We start from the raw sequence: 14,667 nt of genomic DNA, 5'->3' as shown, positions 1-14,667 counted from the left end.
ACGAATTAATCTTCGGTTCACCCGCACGAATTCCATCTGAATTCAACTCCGACCCTGAACCAGAAACCTATGGAAATCGACTAATGAAGGTATTTTCTGAGATACAAGACCTCCAGCGCAACGCTAAGGAAAACTTAGACAAGGCTAAACAAAAATCGAAAACTTATTACGACAAACGCGTCAACGCAATAATTATTAATCCTGGGGATAGCGTCTTCCTAATTAATAATCTCAAAACTAATAAATTCGCCACCGAATATTTAGGGCCATATAAGGTAGTCGAAGTGATGGATCACGAAAATGTTAGGCTCGAAATAAACGGGACTACCCGCGTAGTGCACACTAGTAAGTTAAAAAGGGCTTACCCCCGCGATGCGGGATGACCCTACACTCCCCTCCCCATTCTCTTTCGCGATAACATTAATCTGTTGTTAACACTACAACCCCTAAACACCGAGCATTCCCATTCAAAGTTCTTCGATTATCTCTTCCAGTGACTCCGACATATATCGTCCTAATGGAATCTTGAAGAACATCTAGCCGCGGTGTCCCACCCAATCCACGAAACGTCACATTTGGCACGTGGAACACTGAAATTTCAAGTGGCATATCCCAAGGGCCATCCTTCTTGTTCCGAATGGATATTAAGATCCTGACGGTAACTATCTTGATCCGCTGCACTCACGCCCTTATAGGCTACGATTGCAGCGGGTCACATACTAATAGCGCACTCATCTCGCTTCTCGAGATCGAAGAATGCAGAATCCCTGAAGGAAAAGTTATAACTGAAACAGTGCCAATACGGTTACTTGAGCTACCGGAGACCACGCATGTCAGCGTGCTCTCCTGCAGATTTGAAATAGAAAATATAATACGGAATAATGAAAAAATTAAGCGCAACCGATTTTATTTGCCATGCAATCTTGCCGATTGCGCCTACCTGCAAGCTCACAAAAGGTTTCGCGTTGCAAATATAACCTTTGACAAATTGAAAATAAATGTCGTAAATAGTAGATTGCTACCTCCTAGCAATCATGCTCATTTTTTCTTACCTACGTCTCCAAAGACTGGTACCAAGAATATTGAAAGCTATATTCATATAGCATTTAACCAAAATAAAATTAAGGTAAATACATTGAAAAATAAAATTACCCTCCCCTACGGGAGTATTCGACACTACACTGCGTAGACGAGGAAGGGTACCACAATTATTGGTCACCCATATTCCACAACGGTTGTCATACTTCGCAAAATATTGTTATACACCGCGGTAACGCGACAAAAATTTATTCCGACGCGCGTCCCATCGCATACTTAGTGCCGTTTTTCGACAAAAGTCTTCTTGTATTTGTGCGTGAACGACAAGATATCTGTAATACCACTGTGCTACAAACTGAATACCCACGACTGATCATCACCATGGAGAACATCACCACACCAGCCAATCCCGTGCCATATGACCAACCGCACCCTGTTACGGATCCCACGACGTCGTACCACATCACCAGCTGCACTACGGAAACCTCTAAATCGGCTTACATCAAAGCCCTACTGAATAAGTGCGAGAGGGAAAGGATTGCGCTACAAATCGCCGCACACACCGCTCTATGGGATCCTGATCAATTTGCCTACGCTATAACCGGCAGACCAGGACATTCAGCCCACATCCAAGGCGAAGCTGCGCAAGTGTATCGATGCACACCCGTGCCAGTACAAATAAGAACCACGGATACATGTTACAAACAATTGCCAATTATTGCCAACGGTGTTCCCGGATACCTGGCACCAAGGACACGAGTGATCTCTGCATTTAGTACCGAGGTCGAGTGCAATTCAGAGGAAGCCATCATTTTCCGCCTCGGAAATATCTGGACACAGTTCCAGCCCCACCGGCGAAACGTTACCACCTCTGCCTTGCCGGGACTAAGCTACCTGCCTTGGGGATCACCTCCTCTAAAAACGGAATACGAAATAGCAGGAAAAGTCACCTTGGACGATGCCCAACAGAGCACTCCATCAGAACGAGATACCTCCTATATCCAGCACCAGCTTTATAAAATTTGTTGGATAACCATCTCTTTAATCAGTCTTGCACTGATAGTAAGGCAGAGATGCTATAGACGAAAGAAATCGCTTGAAACTTGGCCTCATCGCTACATCGAAACTGTCGTGCATCCAAAGCGCATAGGAGAATCAAGGGAACGAAGTAGAGAGCCATATTCTATCCTAAACCACCATGCGCAGCTCCTCCAAAGGCCAAACAGTCCTAAGACCCGATTACCATTACCTACACCTCGCCGAATTCAGCCTGAGATATTCAAAGAAATGACAGCGGTCTCTCGATCCCTCGACCGTTTGGAAAACCGGATAAACGAATGGATCCCTATCGCCACAACAGCAGAAGTGGAAAATCACAGTGAATAAAACAGACAACGAATGTGCATGAGTGCCCCGCGAAGGGGAACGTGAAGTGAATTACATTACAAAAAAGAAAATGCGCCTTATTAGGTAATTTCTTATGTAAAGAGGAAAAGAGTAGAATTTTTTTTGTTATAATAAAAGGGTAACGCAGAAATAGTAAAGCAACAGAAGGTTTTCATTATAAAAAAAAAAAAAAATATTGATGATAATAATAATAATAACAATAATAATAATTTTTTTTTTTGGAGGAAGAAAAAAAAAGGTTTTCTTTTCTTATATATAATCACTATCGTATCTTCTCTTTTCCCCTCACATTGTACGCCTATGTGCTATACATTTGTTTTTCTTTTTTATTTCTTTTCTTCTCTTTTCTATATTTTGTTTATTAGCGGAAGCAACTTTTACTTTTCCTTTTTTTTCGTCTTTTCTCTTAAGTATGCTCGCCACGAATATTGTTACCAAAATTTTTCTTTATTTTATATCACAATTACCCCTTTTCCCTCAACGTATTTACTTTATTATTTTGGCAGGAAAACAACAGTTTTCCACAAATCTTCCGGGACTTAAAGGGAGTCGCTCTCTTTAAAAATCCAGGCAACTTCCTCTAACTCCCTTTGCGCACAATGGATCACAAGATCTCTTTCTTTCTTTAATTGTAAGCCAGTAGTTATATATATATAATAAATAAAGATATAAAAACTGATCACTATAATGTTAAAAATAGTGATCTGTAGAAAAATTCGCGTTACTATTAAAATGAGTAATCACAGTGATACTCAGGGATATTATATGTCGTCAGTAATATTAATGTATTATTAGAATGCTGTAACAATGTCAAGAATGAATTATTCGGTCAAACAAGTGTTAATGTCTCCAAGAACAAAGAAAAAGATATATATATGTGTATATGCACGCATGTACGTACTGTGATACTTGATAACAATATATACATGTATTCTCAGCATTAATAACACTACAAGTACTCAGTTACTGAAATCACTAAATTTTAAATATATTACAAAAACTCGTTGTCATGGTATAACACTACATGCCAGTTAAATAATAGAAAAATATTAAGGTCTCATTAATTCATTAATAAAAAGTTTTGACAATTTTCAAGGAATAAAATCAAGTGCCATTAACCCAATCAAGTATTAATGCACTTAAAAGATCTTCCTGTAATTAAGAAATACGGTATTTCCAGTATCACTAAATCAAATAAGAATTATATACATATATTAGGGACAACAGCCTATCGTTGATTTAAATCAGTGCTCGGAATTAGTTGCACATTTCGCCTCGATTCCTGAGGCACCGCCTGCTATGCCCCCACTACCGCTGTAGGCTCGACGGCCGAGCCGTTGATTGCGCGCGTGGCCTTGTGTCTCAGGAGCGTTCTACGATAGATATGCCTGGTCCATTCGCGTGATTAAAAAATTCTCTTGCGCTGTGAATAATTTTTTTATTTTTACAGACAATTAAAGTTATTAATAATATTTTTCCTCCTGGGTGATGTGGAAAGCTATTGACAAAATTGCAATTATTACATTGTGTTATATTATGCTCATTATATGTATATACAAATATGTTTATAAACGTAAAAATAATATTAATAACTTTAATTGTCTGTAAAAATAAAAAAATTATTCACAGCGCAAGAAAATTTTTTAATCACGCGAATAGACCAGGCATATCTATCGTAGAACGCTCCTGAGACACAAGGCCACGCGCGCGTTCGGCGTCTCGGCCGTCGAGCCTACAGCGGTAGTGGGGGCATAGCAGGCGGTGCCTCAGGAATCGAGGCGAAATGTGCAACTAATTCCGAGCACTGATTTAAATTTCAACCTTTCACTCTTGGAGAGATTACTACTATTATTACTTAGGGATAATATACACATAGTTAAGTCTTAACTGACACAATTAAAAATTATTAAATGTTAAAAGGACTGATTGAAGGTACTAGTATAGGATATATTAAAAATCAAGTTGTAATATATAGTGTAACATAAGTAGCATAAGTATAATTAAAATATATAATATAGTGTAAAATAATTTACGTACGTGGTAGTATAGTATAGCGTATTAATTTACTATTAGGTAAGACATTAGGTATATTGCCAATCGTTATTTAACATTCATATATATTATTGAACGTCATCACCAAGTATATTGTTAAATTACAACACGCAGTATATAATTGTAATTCGTGATACGTCATTGTCAATTAATTCAGTATTAACAAGGAATCTTACAGTGATACCGATAAACACTGTATTCCTAATATCATTAGATCACCATTATAATCAAACTAGATGTATGTATACGTATATAAGACTACAGTTTACCATTGATCCAATGATCAAACCCCTTTGGGAATCTATTACCATACTTAGGAATAATACATATATTTTCAACACTAGTAGACATTGTTAAGGATTATTAAACAAAAAGTATTATTTTACGATATATTGAATATCACAGATTAGGCCATGAGTGTAATATACAATATATATAGCCCAGAGAATATTTGCATTGAAACCGTCACTATTATCAAAGATTATCAAACTTTAAGAACTCCACCAAATATGTTATTAAAATTATGAACTAAATATTATATGTTACACAGCCGTAATTCTAGTTGCGTCATTATGAATTGAATAGAATAGCAACCGAGCGCGCAATATTATAAGCGTGAGTTATTTGGTGAGTGCGTTGTATTTCGTTTCCTTTGAGTCGAGCGATGTCGCAACGTTTTCACTCTGTCTCTCTCTCGCGACATCGTCTTTCCTTCGAGTGCCAGCAGCCTTTTCTTTTCTTTTCTTTCTTTCTTTATTTTTCATGATCAAAATTTTGTTCAAATAAATTAATTTGATCTAGTTGAGTCGCGACATCTCCGATATCGCTCCACCATAAGGAGGGGGGTGTTACGTTCGATGAAATCTTTCACCTGTTTCATCTCACGTCGCGCACCACGCTCTCGCGTGATCCGCCGGAGCACCCGTCTCACCGAGCGCTCCCCTCCCCACGAAAACAGACGCGCGGGGTATCAGCGCGTACATCCTACGCTTATACTCTTTATTAATTTTATTGTTATCACGTGCGTAATTATTACCTCAATTGTTAAAGCTCAAATCCATCGAATCATGCCGCGTATAGTTAAAAATTTCATTAAAAGAGTAATATTCTTTCGTCACCTTTCTATTTGCTATAACGACAGGATGCAACCGCCACCCCTCAACTCCCTTGTTAATTAATAATACTGCAATCCGTCGCAGTCATGCTATAACTCTTTCACATTATTAACAACCTGGAGTAATGTGAATATTTTTCAACCATGCGGTTCACGCGTGACACTCTCGCGCTGCCGAAGAGTCGGTCCAGCCGCGGAGCGCGTGTGCCAAGTGGGATAGCAATAGCTCGAGCATTATTCCGATCGGGAAGTATGAATGAGATAGCATGAGTAAAATAATTACGAAGGTATGCGGTTTAATTACTCCGCTCACAGAGGTGATAGGAGAAAGGCGAAAGAAGCATTCAAACGCTAATCACCCTGGCTACCTCTTGACCGAAGTTTATAATAATCCGAACAAAAATTAGAAACCATAAAATTTCAAAAATAATAACTATTTGTCGCGGAATTTTCCATGGATTTGAGCTTCCCTACACCCGCGTACCCCTAGGACCCCCTAGTTTTGGGGTATATAAGGAGCGCGATATCCTCAGGAAGCAGCATTCTCGCTCATATAACGAGTCGCGCTGCCAGTAGGCATAGACGTTACTCTGCAGGAAGAAAGTGCTATCCGTGTAATAATTATTAGCCTTCGTGCTCTTACAAATAAGACTACTACCAAGTATACGACATTGTGACCATTAAATTCTTGATAGAATTTAACAAGAACCGAACAGTGCGTAAGTAACATCTCCCTTATCTACAAAACGCCGTAAAATTCATTCTTATAAATTATCAAATGTAAGCTCACTCTACTTTATTTAAAACAAAGTTTTTTTTTGTGTATTCAATATAATTCTTTAACAAAATTTATAATAAAAATTATACTTAGTAACTAAAAAGAAATTTCTTACTTGTATTATTAAATTAAGTGGGGCAAAAATACGGGGCGAACCATCCTCGGTGCTCCCTAAAATATTCTGAAGCGAAAACAGCGACTTCCCTGAATCCTCATCCTGGAAGCAGGGCGCTACGATTCAGGCGCCTGCTTCCTCCCTGAACTTCAAACCAGGGGCGCCTACCGGGGCGCTTAAGTAAGGAGGTGTCCAGGGGACAACGGGCGCCTATTAAGGCGCTTTTTACCCCCTACGTCGTCCCTTCACCTAACTGTGCACCACAGGGCAGCCCATAGGGCGCTCTCCGTCACAAACGCCCCCATCTTTCCTTGGCGTGGGATTTGTTGTGCCCTCCCTGGGCGCTTCCCCCTCACGCTCTCTACACCTTGTCGCAAAATTGTACGCTCTTCCTCTCATTAGCATCCGAACAGTACCCACAAAAGAAAAAAGGTACTCTCTTTTTTTTTTCTATTATTTTTGGCCTAAATTCATTTCCTAAAAAGCACCACTAAGAACCGCGTCGTTCACGTGGCAGGCAGTAACTACGCGAACAATAACAATAACTATCATTGATCTCTCTCTGTCTCTCTATCTCTCTCTCTCTCTCTCTCTCTCTCTCTCTCTCTCTCTGTTCACATACTCTTGGTCCGCGTCCGCGTGAAACCGAACAAGACGGGTAAGAATAGAATCCGAGTCGATCTCTGGCTTACACTCCGTGGGATGGTACGGGCTGCCCACTAGGGCGCTTATCCCCCACACTCCCCTCCCTACTCCATGGGCAACGGGCTCGCCTATTTGGGCGCTTTATCTCCACGGACTCATACTATTACAAAACTAGGTAGATTGACTCGGTTTCTCATCTAAATTACGCCGATTAAAATATTCCTTAAAAACTAAAAGAAAGGGAAATAAATATTAACAAAGAGAAAGAGAGGAACATTAGACAAATTACATGACTCTTACCACACTCGCTTATTAAGAAATTTACCTGCCTGACACGTGTCTTTTATATAATCATAGGCTCTTTTAATAAAATCGGTTTACAACCAAACAGTGCGACATCATGCCACGGTCTCGCCGAGGGGAAAGGAAGCGGCAGATCAAGCGGTTAAAATGGCGTCTCATCGAGGCTGGAACGTTCGATCCTCGCATCTTCGATCGATCTCCGCCCCCCGACGCCTCCCCGAGACGCCACGGATCACCGGGCCCGTTTGAGCTGCCGCCTCCACAGCCTACCCCCTGCACCCGACTAGTGGCCTCGGCACCACCCTGCCATAACGCACCACCACCAAACCTCGCTCCCTTCAGGCGCCCGCCGCCCCGGCTACCCCCAGGGACCGACACCGCCCCTATACGAGCTCCCACGCGTCCCGCAAAGGTGGACCGCCAGGCCCGTCCACCCCTGCGGCAAGGCCCCCGCATAACAAGCGACGAGGCCTTCGTCGGGATGCTCCCGAAATTCGCCTTATCCGGCAAGGCAACCCCTCGATCCATAGAAGCTTATAAAAGGCTTCTCAAGCCTCTCGAAGGAGCACCACCTCTTAAAAGAAGAAAACAAGCGGGTGAACAATAATAAAAATAATAAAAGAAAATATATTCTATAACCGGATCCAATTTTTTTTTCTTTCTTTTACTCACAAACTCACAAACAGTTACGCTCCTGGGGAACCACGGGTTACGCTCGGCCCCGGTCACTTCCCCCCTCCTCCAGGACGTAACAAAAACAAATATTCTTTTACAAATGCATCTAAAAAATGTATTACTGATTCAGGTTTTTTAAATCCATGATAAATGCCCACAATAAAAGGTTCTGAAATTTCTAATAAATCAATTAACATCAAAATAGGCCAAAATTGATTCCTTGATGATTTGCTCAATGGTAAACCATCAATATTAATTGTTACCGAAATTTCTAAATTCTTTATTAATGTATTCTGCATTTTTTCAACTATGCCATTTTCAATACCTAAATGTATATATGTACCAGGTGGCATATTTACAATATTATTATATGAAGGAGTTTTTAACAATGTTCGACAATCTTTTAAAACAGGCAAATTTTCTGATCTCATTATTAATAATAACTGGTTTGCAGAATTATGCGAGATGTTATTTGCAATAATCCAATGTACAATTTTATCTGCAAAGGTAATTTTACTCTGCGACTTAAGTATATCTTTATCAATGTAACCGTGAATCTTGAAATTCTATACGGATAGCCGCGGGAATTCAGGGTTCGGGCGGCGGGCTGGTCAAGTGAATGAACGGAGACAAGATATATATGCTTGACACTACGATATTTATTACATTCTAAACCTAGCTAATATGTACAAAGTTCCTACTCTAATATACAGGGAGTCCCAGAGCATACTGGTCACTGTTCATAAAAAGGTAGATGGGATCGAGATGAACATAAAAGGTCAATATTGTTGTGGGTTTGGTCTGCTAATAATCGAGATATAAATTTTTTAAATTATGCGAATGAGAGCGCGCCTTGCGCGCCGAAGGAAGGGCTCGAGTCGCTCGAGCCATAGCACGGCCTACTGTCTCAAGCATTGGCTGCCGGCGGCGGCGGGGAAAAGAAGGAGAAGCGTGGCGTCGTCGCCGTTCCCACGTCTCGCCGCACCGCACCTAAGCTCGCGTCGATGGCTGCTACGCACACTCGCGATTACATGACGAGATTATAAATTATTAATAAAAATAGGACAAATTTAAATCGTAATACTTTTGTAAATAAGAAAGTCGAAAGAGAGAAAGCGATGAAAACGTATGGAAACTGCAAATAATATAATATTTGCCGCATCAAATTCTCTTATCGTTTTTTATGGAATATTAAATTAATGAAGATTTATCACGATTGATTCTTTATACATTCTCCTTTCGTAACCATCTTATTAGAAAATTACGAAATGCACGAAATACTATCCCTAATATGCACTCTTTATAAAATAACACGATAGAAAAATATTCACGTTTGATCTAACGACTTCAGGATAAATTATTCGATGCGACTTCTACGGTAATTATAGGTAATTAGAGATCAATGTTATGTCAAGTATCGTTAGTATGGTTAACTACAAAGGATTTTCTCTTGTATATGATAGTGAACTTCGAGTTTCTTCTATCGTTAATACATTATGAGTCACTGAAAATCTGTCGTAATTCATAATGCAATTAAAGGTAGAAGAAACTCTGAATTCTTTTATTCATTATTGAATTTTTTATTTACTCTTGATTCGTATGTAAAATTGAACTTTGCACTGCGATTGCGCGATGCGGCGCGGTGCTATCATTGGCGGCGGCGGTGCGCGGCTGCGCGGTACGGTGCGGAGCTCAGCTCGGTAGCGATTAGCTGTCACGGTGATCAGCTGTTGTATACGAAGTCATCCCGCGTGGATGATCTTCCGCGGAGCCGGTTTCCCCTTACTACGGGGTTCCCGTGTACGGAGTCGGGATCGGTCGCTCAGTGTGCGTACCGCGATCCGGGGGACGAGCGGGGCGGTGATCTGCCACTCAATATATGGTGCGAGGAAGCGCTCAGTGCACGCTGGCAAGGAAGCCGGTGCGAGGTTATGTTCAGCACTCAGTGCGTGCTCTGGAGCCTCAGCTTAGTTTGCTGAGAGGATCGGTCGGCTCACTTCGCTAGACCGGGGAGATCTGCTCTCTTATCATCAGCGGAGGGCTTTTATAGCCTCCCGTTTGGTGACAAGAGGAACGGAGATGTGCGGGGGAACGAGATAAACGGAGGGGACTATACGAGGTAGAAAAGTAACGGCCTCGTATCTATATGCCTTAAGGGGTTACACCAACCTAGACGGTCGAAAAACAGGCCTAACTTTGATATTTTATTCCTCCTAAACGGGTAGGGGAATTAAATGAAATTTTGTGTGATTATTGACTTATGTTTCGACAATAAAAAAAAATTTTTTTATTAAACAATGGCGACGGAAAGCAGAAATATGGCCGCCGACACACATTGAGGTTTGGAAAAACGCATTTTGCGGTGACCACTGTCCCGTCTAAACGATCCATCTAAAACAAAAAAACAAAATGGTGTTTTTAAGCTAACAGTAGTGGTTTGTCGGTGACAATCGCCGATTGTCGATTTTATCGTTTGTTACAAAATGGCGATGAGTTGAAGTTAAAATAAAAAAAAACGAAAAATTTTCGTCCTTTTCATTTTTTTAATTTTTAATGAAGATCGATAAAAAAAAATAGATCGTCACCGACAAAAGAATGTTTTTGAGAGTATTGTGTAAAAATTTGAAAACGATCCATCGATTAGTTTTTGAGATCTGGTGGTCACCGATTTTGAAAACCATGTTTCGAGAAAAACGCGTTTAAAGTTTCAAGTTTAGTTCTACTATTGTTAACAGCCGAATTTTGCATTTTATCTCTAGTCGGCAATTTCGAGGCCATATGAGATTCCTTCCACATTAATAGCAGCAGTGTTCTGTGAAGACTTCTGTTGACGGCGAGCAATCCTTCCTTTGCGCGTCGCCTTCTGCGCTCGTACTTCGGTCACATCGATGCGCGCTCGGTCTTGATTTTCGCAATATGCAGCACAATTCTTTTATTATCATTAATAAATGTGCGGCAGCACCTTCATTAAATGTGTATGCAGCAATATTGGCAGCAATTTGCACAACGTGTGCACCGCTGTGCTGCACTTTTGGCGCTATGCGCCAAATCAGATTGTTCAAACTTTCATTAACGTTTTGCGTAAATCCACCGACGCATTTCTTCAGTAAATTATCACTAGAAAGTTGTTTTCAAATATTGGATGAATGGCTTTAATCACATTATCGTCCAGTGGCGATTTATGTTGATATTGTTCCAATTCGAGCACTCGAACGCTCGATCCCGTTTTATTCAACTCTCTGTAATTCTGGCATTTTTTCAGATATCAACATAAAAGTTTCAGGATATATTCTCGAAACTTGAAGCTTCAAGAAAATGTAATAAAAAAAAAATCGAATTTTTTTTCCCGCTAGGTTGGTGTAACCCCTTAACGATGGCGGAGGAACGGCTCGTTACAAATTAATTAATGTTAAAATCTGCATATCTCGAGAACGGTTGGAGATGCGAACTTGGGATAAGAACTAGTATCATCGGAACACTTCAGAAAGTCAATGCAGAGTTATCACAATAATAAATATAGATTAATATTTATTACATTTACTTGCAAAAATGTTGTGATGACTCTGAATTTAAATAACTCACATTAAATATAAATCTTCAATTTACAAGACAAGATCTGATTATGACGTTCTCGAAAAAAGGAAAATATTTTTTAAAAGTAAATCTTTCGAGGCAAGATTAAATGAGTTATGTAATTTTATTAATAATTTACCTTCTGATACCATTTGTTTATTGCCTACTTGTCATATCCGTAATGTTCTTAACACTGCAATTAAGTCGTATTGCTTCAAAGGAAATATTATTGAATGTATTCCATATATCAAGAAAAAAGTGACAAAAAAGTATTGACGGATAACGATGATGATAATAGTAGAACAGCTGGGCTTTCAAAACAAATTGTAATTAAAATTGGAGCAAAAGTTATGATGAGACGTAATATTGATTCCAGTTTAGGCCTTGTAAATGGCACAATTGCTACAGTTATTTCAGTTGTGCAAGATTCATCTACTGATATAGTAGAAAAGATCAAACTTCTTTTATCATCGGGTTTGGAATATTTTATTGAAAGAGTAAGTGTTAAATTTCAAATCATGAAAAAAGCATTTGTTATTAGAAAACTATTTCCAATATTTTTGAGTTATGGCATTACCATTCATAAAACCAAAGGATTAAGATTGCAAAATGTTGCAGATATAGGTAATTCTGTGTTTAGTTGTGGTCAGATTTATGGTGCATTTGTTGTGAGCGAAGCACTCACAACCAATAAAATAATATGGTAGAATATAGAATATTAAAATTGAATTAAGAAAAAATATCATATAGCTCGCCGAGGAAGGCTCGTTATCGCGAGATGTCAAGTGACACATGCCTCGTGCGCTGCCGGCCGGTCATCGCACTGGTCAACGCACCAGCCACCTTAAGAAATTTAGCGAAGCTCAGCTTAGCAACAATCATGCCACCGGAAATGCATATTTGCGTTTTGGCAATTGTTGCTAAGCTCGCGAATATTTCCTGCGCGCGGTTATGACCATATATGGTCATGCGGAGGGCCCGTTGCCCCACTATTATACCAAATCCGCGGCACTACTTAAGCCGCTGCCGAACAGCGGGCCGTGGGATCTGACATTAGATAATCAAGACGATACATACGGCCCGTATGATTAAAATACGAAAGAGTTCGGGAAAGAGCCGCGGCGAACCTCGAGCGAGCAAAGATACGATGCGTTATCTTCGAGTCACGCGCCGTATTTAATCAACTCTGTGTAACACGACGCGGCACCTTCACCGACCGCAACTACTGTGTATCGTAAGAAGAATAAACCTTTTATTAAATTATATAATCATAAAACCAGTGAGTCAGTGATTTGAGGACCCTGCCAACAAAAACCGCCTTCCGTGAGTTCCTACTCCTCGGGCAGCAACGAATCCATAAAGATCTTTTGTCGCACCGCAAGGTACGGCAAAAATCATTTGTTGCACCGCAAGGTACAAACATTATCTCGAGTAACGCCTCTGGATGGATTGTATTTGATTAATTTTGACCCTTCATCTGTAGTAGCTAGTAAAGAGGCAATTATTGAATATAATCGACTAAAACAAGTACATGAACCAGAAGAACAAGTTATTGCAATTTCAAAAGAGCGTTATTGTAAAATTAAAGATGTACCATGGACAGTATCGAAGTCAATTATTTCCGTTCAACAGTCAGCTCAAAAAATTCGACAAAGTACTGCTTGTTGGATATTACATGGTTTCCAAAATACTGATAAAGCTTCATGCTATGCAAATGCTGTATTGCAATGTTTATTTCATTTAAACATTATTAGAAAACAATTATTGAATTCTGATAGATTAGATGTTTTAAGTATATTAGCGCACCGATATAAAAATGAAATACATAATTTGAGTACTTATACAATACGGGAATATTTAGGAGAATATTTTTCGATTGGTATTAAACAAAATGCATTTGATTTTCTTAAATCTCTTTGTATAAAATATAATTTTATAAAAAATTTGGTAGAGCATCAAATTATTTCTACTAGTCGATGCAAGTTATGTGGTAATACAAAAGTTACTATTACTAATAATAATGTTATTGTTTCAATTTCTATTAACAATATAAAGAAGAAAAGTTTTAATTTTAACGATTTATTAAATATTTTATTTTTCATTGATCTGAATTATATGATAAATTATGTGAACGTTGTGGAGAAAATAAGTTATTGTGTAAGAATGAAATAAATTTTATGAAACAGATAGTTATTATACATTTAAATTTATTTTTGTTACAAAATGATATATTAGCAAAAGTATCACAAAAGTTTAAATTATACGCTATTCCGACAAATAAAATATTAATAGTTGGACAGATATATAAAGTTAGAAATGCTACATTTTTCATCACGCTTTGATGTATTGAAAACGGTCATTTTACAAATATGTGTAGAGAAGGATCATCTAATATTTGGATTGAAATTGATGATGTGCAAGTTACAAAAAAAGCAATGGCCTAGAGGTGCAAAAGATATTTATATATTATTTTTAGAAAAAGTTAGTGATAAATAATATATAATAATACGATAACAGGTCAATATATCGAGCCAAGACAAATGTTCCTAATATAATATAATATAATTTATTCAATAAACATTATATAATTATAACCGCAATTAAAAACCTACTGTGTTAAAAAATATTAAACTTCGAAACGTTTCGACTATACTTATTGTTAGTCCTCTTCAGTCATAATAAATTACCAATATGTATGAAGTTAAATATGAATGAAATAACGCGAACGAAAATATAATTAAACAGTTAGAAAATGATGACCATTGAATAACCATAAAACAATGCATATCTTATCAAAATGTGACATTAACAAATAAAAACGTGAACCAATAAATAATACAAATAAATAAATAATAAAATGAAAAATAATAAAATGTTTCCGCAAGTCGATTTTCATATTAAAAGGACGTTTTATGGTTATTCAATGGTCATCATTTAAAGGTGTTACGTACAGACCTAAAGACGTTT

At 38.5% G+C, this 14,667-nt stretch overlaps 1 protein-coding gene across 1 annotated transcript; it reads left to right on the top strand.

The window, feature by feature from the left end:
• Positions 1-7,549: 7,549 nt before the first annotated feature.
• Positions 7,550-8,059, top strand: LOC118645347 (proline-rich protein 36-like). Its single transcript, XM_036286220.1, has one exon. The coding sequence runs from the start codon at positions 7,550-7,552 to the stop codon at positions 8,057-8,059; it is 510 nt and encodes a 169-aa protein (XP_036142113.1).
• Positions 8,060-14,667: the final 6,608 nt, after the last annotated feature.

Source organism: Monomorium pharaonis, chromosome 4, assembly GCF_013373865.1.
Source record: "Monomorium pharaonis isolate MP-MQ-018 chromosome 4, ASM1337386v2, whole genome shotgun sequence".
NCBI classification, from domain to species: domain Eukaryota; kingdom Metazoa; phylum Arthropoda; class Insecta; order Hymenoptera; family Formicidae; genus Monomorium; species Monomorium pharaonis.
This window is presented reverse-complemented; position numbering and strand designations above follow the sequence as displayed.

Coding starts and splice junctions, on each gene's coding strand:
- LOC118645347 (XM_036286220.1), top strand. CDS start 7,550: ATGCCACGGTCTCGCCGAGGGGAAAGGAAGCGGCAGATCAAGCGGTTA.